Genomic DNA, 7035 nt, shown 5'->3' with positions numbered 1-7035 from the left:
TCAGGTCACTTGGCTGCTTAAATGGGATCTGTGGGAGCTGCCAGACCCATGCTGCAGACTTTAGGTTGGAGAAAGAGAGAGCAGCATGTCAGTGACCGGTACAGGAGCAAGATGGCTGGGGACAAATCAAGCCTAGCATCCTTGCAACAGACTTCAGTGAAGCGAGTGTGTGGGTCACTGTCCTCGCCATTAGCAGGCAGGTGACAGGCTTGCTGTATTTCACCACAACACAGCTATTTCTCCCTTCTTCTCGCTGTAAAGGGTTGCTCTACCCCCTTATTCTGGTCACATTGCCTTTATTCTCCTCTCTCACGGTGAGACTGTCATAACAAACACAGGGAAACCTTGACGGGAGGAATTAATCTGCCTCAGGAGGGACAAAACCAGCCTGTGGACACTGGAGGTTCCCAGTGAGGTGCTTTGCTTCCTTCAGCTGGGTGCCTCCACCGGGGCTGATTTTGCTGGGGGTGGGAAGGGACGAGCCAGTCGGGGCACAGGGATTTCAGTGCAGTAAGAATGTGTTGCTCACCAGGAAAACTTCTGCTCCGGATGAATTAATTCAGACTCAGATTTTTCAATTATGACTATAGCCTGATTGGTAAGAGAGGCTACATCTGAAATACAATCATCAATACCTCAGTAAAGACTAAAAATACTCCAGATTCACTCACTTAAATCACATGTAGCGTGGCTCCTCAACACGACGAGATCTTATTTTTCAGCAGTGCGGGAAAATCCAGCTGTGAGTGGAGGGTGATTAGCAGTCTAAAAATACAATTCAAAGGACCTAAAAAAATTTTTTTCAACCTGTACTGGAAATTATCTTCCCTTCTTTTTAAATTAGCAACTGTCCTGCTGGTAAAGTAACTTCATATCTGATTTCTTCTGCTATGTTGAAGTCACATTCTCAGGTGGTGACACCTCCCTGTTGTTTTTTACGGTTGGTTTTTTTTTTTAACCTGTGTGAGATTTTTCCTCAATTTCATTTGAACTAAAACTCCACTGGTCTTCAGTGAAGACAAAAGCACAAAAATACTGCTATTTTAGCAACTTATCAATATGCACTATGTTTGTGGGTGTGCCTGGGAGCCTGTAGGTTGTGGTTATCACCCTATTTTAAAGGAAGTCGTCTTTTTGTCAGATACATGCTCTTCATTAAAGATTTTTGCACACAGCAGTAATAAGGATACGAGGAAATCTGATGTCTTGGGCTGGCCACAGATTCACAGGCTGTATTAATAGATAGGATTAGTGAAGAAGAACAGGTCAGAAGGCTGCAAAGCTCCTGTCCCTTGAGATCTACTTCTTTAGTTCATTAGTCTCATTGAAAAGCTTCCTCGAATACAGGGAGCAGAAACTGAGGAAAAGGCTGAAACCATTTTATTTCACTGAGACATACTGGGGAAAGGGCAATTTCTGGGTCATAAGCTCCGCTGAAAATGTCTGTCCAGTTTTCTCCACAGGCACCCTGGAGGAACAACAACGTCAGTTTTCTGAGCAGAGAGGCGGCTGTAACAGAGCAAGGAGAGACCATCATAGGTTTCTACCTACTGGCTTTAGGTATGTACTCAGCTTGGATGTGAAAGGAAGCTCCTAAGTAGAGTTTGGTGTAAAGTTCAAAGTGATGCATTTGGGTTTCATCCCTAATGGAACAGGATTTTAGAAAATGCAACTTTTTTCTTCAGCTATTACAAGATCAAAGAAGTACAGCTTTCTGTTGTTAAAAAGAAATGAATAATCAATGCAGAAAAAAATAGTCAAGCCTGTAAACTTTTAACTAGTGTTCACTCAACTTAATCTCTGGGAAGATAAAAAAAGTACCTTATCAGAAGTGCATGACACTTTTGTGTCTTCTCATGTCTCAGCAGCACTGAATTAATGTTCTGTGATGTCCAGAGTTTTGACTGCTGCTGGTCAGTTGGCATCCTACGGTTACCTCCTGCAGAGACAGAAAATACAATTCCATTGTTTTAATTTTTTTTAACTATTTGTGCTGCTCTTGATTTAAACGTTTGATGCACAAAGAAATAAACTTCTTCAAACAGGATCTATGACAGATCTGAGTATTAGAACATCATCCTGTGTTAGCAGTCACAATACCGTGTGTTTATTTTGGTTCTGCTGCAAGGCAGTTATTGTAAGCGTATAATAAGGATTTGGAAATGGCACCCAATATGAACTCACTTTGATCCCAGTGCAATTTTGTTTTGTTTGTTTAAATATTGTCTATTTGGGGCAGACTCATTGCAGGATACAAGGAAACTTTATGAAATTTCAAAGAAAGCAGGGTTGCTAGGTAATCAAAATTTCCAACCATAAAACCTCACAGGAAAATACAAAAAACCATAACTTTTATTAAATCTGTTCTTCTAAACAGCATCCACAAAAATGTTTCTGTTTTTAAATGATTGATCTAAACAGATTTTTTCTTTTTCTAAGCTTATCACATATTGCAAGTAGCTTACCAGCCTTCAGCTTATGCTTGAGAAAGGTCTATGAAAGTTACAATGTAAAATGCTAAGTATTTTAATATGCTTACATGAGACTTTCTTTTTTTACCTATAGAAACTAGGGAGTTAAAAGTTGTGTTTAGAATAAAAACAGAGATTCTAGTAGAAAAATGTATGGCTTCTATCTTAGGAGGCTTAATTAGAAGAGTGGCCATAAGATAAATCAGAGTTGTTCCAATTTATCCCCAATCTGTTCACATCTGCGTACCCCTTCATGAATGGCTGGGAAATGGCTGCACCATCAGCTAATGAATTAATCAGTTGCGCTTAAGACTAGAAAGAACATCTTAGGTCAGCAAGGCCAGTCCCCTGCTGTGACAATATATAATCTCATTTACGAAGCTATCATGCTCCCTCATGTAACTGGCTAGGGTTTTTTTGGTGTTGCTACCACTCTTCCAGTTGACAGCCTGTTACTGATTGTAGGAGCCTTTCCCTAAGTTCTTAGCTAAAGTGATCACACCAACTTTATACCCTTTTTGTCACTCATTTTCATTGAAATAATTTTTTTGACTGCAATTAACGTCCTATGGCCAGTCTGCATTCCTGAAGGAACAATCATACCCTGTGGTCAACCTTTGTATTCCTATATTAAGCAAGTGAGGGGTGTTTTTTGTTTGATTGGTTTGATTTTGTTTTGGTTTGGTTTTTTAATTATAATTTATTTATCTCCGGTCATAATAGCCTTTCCCTTGTCATCCCAGCATATCATCCTAGCAGCCTTTTATGCTGTCTTTTCCAACCTGGACTCTTTTGGTTTTGGTTTTGGTTTTTTTGTTGGTTTTTTTTTTTTTAAAACTTATAGCCAGGACTGAATACAGCATCCAAGCAAGGTCTTGCCATCACCATTCACATTAATATTTACACTTCCCCAGCTCTACTGATCCCTCCTAGTGTTGCCTCTGCATCACAGTTAGTTCAAACGTCTTCCATCAATTGACCAACAAAGGAGAGGTGTTTTCCTCTGATGCTTCCTGGTGAGCCCACATCTTCTAGCAAATATTTTTTAAAGTACCTAAGTGCCTGAACTTTTAGGTTGTATGTCTATTGGTTTTTGATTGCTCCAGATCCTTCTGCCAAGCTTAAAAGTGCTTGGCATGTCATAGCTGCTATTCTTGAAACTTACCTCCAGATTCAAAACTCAAGTTGCATTTCTTGCAGAGTATATATAACCAGTAATAGCACTACTCCAAGTTAAGTGTAGTGTGGATCTGGTTAAAATGTGATGGAGATAGGTATACCTTTTTGCAGTAAGAACTTTTGAAAAAAAAAAAAATCTGTTAGTAATACATAAATCAGAAAAGTCCTCATGTCTTTTTCTCCTCAAAGGACTACTGCCACACTTCTGCAAGCACCAACCATAACAATTTACAGCTATTAGTTTTATGTACACCAATACCTCAGTCTATCTGGGGAGCAGTGATGTGGCAGAACAAAGTACTCTGTTACGCAGGCACCCTTTTGCGCTTCTGGCAGCAGAGGACAAAGGCCAGGCCATGCGTTACCTTCCCATACCTGCGTTTCTTTTGGGGTCTGGAAAGACGATCTGCATTTGCAGGAGTCTACGAGTGCTTCCTTACACAAAGTCCCAAAGATGTTCACATTTCATACTTTTGGGTTTTTTTATGTCTTGGAAAACAGCTTCAGTGATTACACTTCTGTAACTCCTACATGTTTTCTTCTCTTGTGAATCTAAGTATGACAGTGCAGCTTTTTGCAAATTCTGACATACATTTCTGACACCAAAAGGATACGTGTGATTGGTGTTAGCACTTACCCAGAAGATGGGGTTTCTCTGAATCTCTTCACCTTCACCAGATAAAGTCCAAAAAACCAAATCTTTAGCTAAGTCTTCCCACAGTCACACATCTTGACAGAGGATGTGAATATCCAAGAACCATGATCTAACACCTTTTGCTGAGATGAGGCCTCTTTGCGTGTCCCCTTCTGGAAATTCTCACGTCACAGGTAGCGTGGATGTCATATGTGACAGACAGGACACTCATGTATGTGTTGTACATCATACACCAGCCAGACTGTATCAGATCCAGACAGAGGGGTCCTCAGCATACTGCATGGAAACCTGAGCTCAAAGCCTGCGCTGAATAGGTATCTCACATTAACGTCACAAGCAAACCAGCATCGAAGTGCATGAGTGCATTTTGCAAATGCCGATGGATTTTAAGATGACTGCACAGCTTCTTGGCATCCAAGTCACTGTTCCATCATTCTCCTTGCTAATGCTTTGGCCAGGGGACCAGCAAAGTGGGGGAAAAATGCAATGCCAATCCCATAGTGGTGAGCCATCGTAGCGTGCTTAGAGGGAGCATCTGCAGGTGATAGCAGCCACTGTGTTATCCTTTGTTAAGGCAGCGCTCTGTTTCCATCCTTCCTTCCATCAGCTCAGAACTGTCTTTGACAGAAAGGTGGGAGCTTGTCCTGTCAGCATTACGTCTGACCCCTTTTTGCCTATGCCCTAAGTGGTATAGTACTGTGGAAAATCCTTGTATAGTTTAAATTACTAGGAGCAATTTAAAAGTACTGTCCACAGCTGCTAGATAAGTCAAACTTAGACCTGGAGGAAAAAAATGAAGCATTTTTTTCTTCATAATTATTAATTGGAATTCTTAAGTAAATTGTTCTTTTCTGCATTTATACACAATTTGTTCTGTGCTCGTTTTCCCTAGTTTCACAGTTAACTGGGACTGTTAGAGTGAATGCTTGGCCTAAAAGGAAATTTTAAGTCAGTAGGAAAGAATATTTATTAGAGAACAAATTCTGACTTTTTGTGAGTGTTTCTATCAGAAGGACGTGCTGAGAGCATTACCAATCCCATCAGAAAACCAGACCAGACCACAGGACCCAAACATGCCTTTAAATGGCACATGTTTCCAAATGGTAATAGTAAACAGTTATTTGACAAGTGACAGAATGAGTGTTGTTTTGAGACATTGTTTGACAGATAAATCTGAGAAGGTAGGAAAGGCAACAAGCTATTCAAAAAATATTCATCCACAAAAATATCACATTTATTGAACAAATAATCTCTCCACGCTTTGTCAAGTCTAAAACATGATGACGCTTCTCCTTCCTGCCACAATTGGCAATCTGCCCTAGCTAGGATACCGTGTATGTATAATTAGCAGTGAAGACTAAAAACAGAGCAGGGTCACTTCACAGTTGCAATAGTTAATGACAGCTTTGCAAATTCTCTAGATTTTATCACTGTTTTAAATAAAATTTTCTAGTCTGAAAATCTTCTACAGCAAACTTCTTCAGATAGACTTTTATGCTTGTGTATAGGTAATTCAATCAGTAATTGACTTCATTCATGCCTGCTCTATATCTAGATGCTCAATCCAATTCCTGTCCTGGAGATAAGGTTATTTGCTGAGGGAAAAGCGTAGCTTGTATTGTGACACTGAGTCTTCGCCTTTTGCTCTCATTTCTTGAATTCTTCTACTTAAGACTCCCTTTTTTATATTTTAAACTGCAGATGGGTGAGTTGTAACACCCATTTTTCTAATTCATTCTTGTCAGATTTTACAAGTAAAGGCCATGCAACAATGTCTAATAAGAACAAATCTAAGTACAAAGCATAATAACCTATCTTAGCTGGGCATGGATGCAGTCATCTGTTGGAAATGTGGATGACCAGCTCGGAGCTATCGATTCCCTTGTACCAAATTTAACTCTGCAAAAACATAAATAGAATGTTAACAATGAAATTTCATGCAGCCTCAGGTGTTTATTTCTTGTTCAAAGACCATCTCAGGTACATGAGTGAAAAATAGTGTGTGTCTGGATGCTCAGGCTTGAGTGATTTGGCAGAAATCTTTGTAAAATTATTGTGTTCCCTCTTAGCTATTCCCAGAGTTAAACAATCTCACTGTTCTCAGTCTCAATTGCAGAAAGATTTTCAATATCCTTAGTCACTCTTTCTGGCTACTTTTTCAGTGCTTTCTTTGCATGGGCTGGCAGACAGCATGCTGATGCAGGACTTTGTCGATAGGGTTTCAGTTCCTGACTACCACCAGCTTGCTTCGCAGCCTTCCTGTGCCTCCCCCAGAAATCATGGATAACAGCACCAGCCTCCTTTGTGGAGCATTTTTGACATCTGTGGATTAAAATGCTCTGTTAGGGGGTATGGTTCCAGGGGAAGGATTACTACTGAATTATATAAGGGCAATATTTTTAATATTGCTGTCCATCCTATTCCTCCTACCTCCCAGTGTTTGCAAATGTGGTACCAAGTACTTTCCTGTGGGTGTCTGAGGAGAAAAGATGACTCCTTAGCTATTCAATATTTAGCATTTATCAACACTTATTTAACCTATTCTGCTGATACTGACAGTCTCACAGCAGCTGCTCTCAGTCCTGCCCTGTGTTAATGAACTTCTGTAATTGTGTGTTATCTGTGTATTTTGTCACTTCAGAAGGGCCAGCATCTCTCGTTGATGAGCAGCCCATATCAGACAGCATTACAGTTTATGGGGGAAATGCAGTGATTCCTCTCTGAACCTTA

At 40.1% G+C, this 7035-nt stretch overlaps 1 protein-coding gene across 1 annotated transcript in view; it reads left to right on the top strand.

Annotated features, from left to right (window-relative positions):
• The first annotated feature begins 981 nt into the window (after positions 1-981).
• LOC104018684 (visual pigment-like receptor peropsin) overlaps positions 982-7035 on the top strand; it is a 31076-nt gene continuing 25022 nt past the window's right edge. Inside the window, exon 1 of the mRNA XM_009471847.2 lies at positions 982-1560. Coding sequence (XP_009470122.1) covers positions 1440-1560 — 121 coding nt within the window. The 5' untranslated portion in view covers positions 982-1439. The remainder of the gene's footprint in view (positions 1561-7035) is intronic.

This window comes from Nipponia nippon, unplaced genomic scaffold (assembly GCF_047370975.1).
Source record: "Nipponia nippon isolate SJK-2023a ecotype South Korea unplaced genomic scaffold, ASM4737097v1 scaffold_4, whole genome shotgun sequence".
Lineage (NCBI taxonomy): Eukaryota > Metazoa > Chordata > Aves > Pelecaniformes > Threskiornithidae > Nipponia > Nipponia nippon.
Note: the sequence above shows the minus strand (reverse complement) of the source record. Positions and strands in the feature narration are given on the sequence as shown.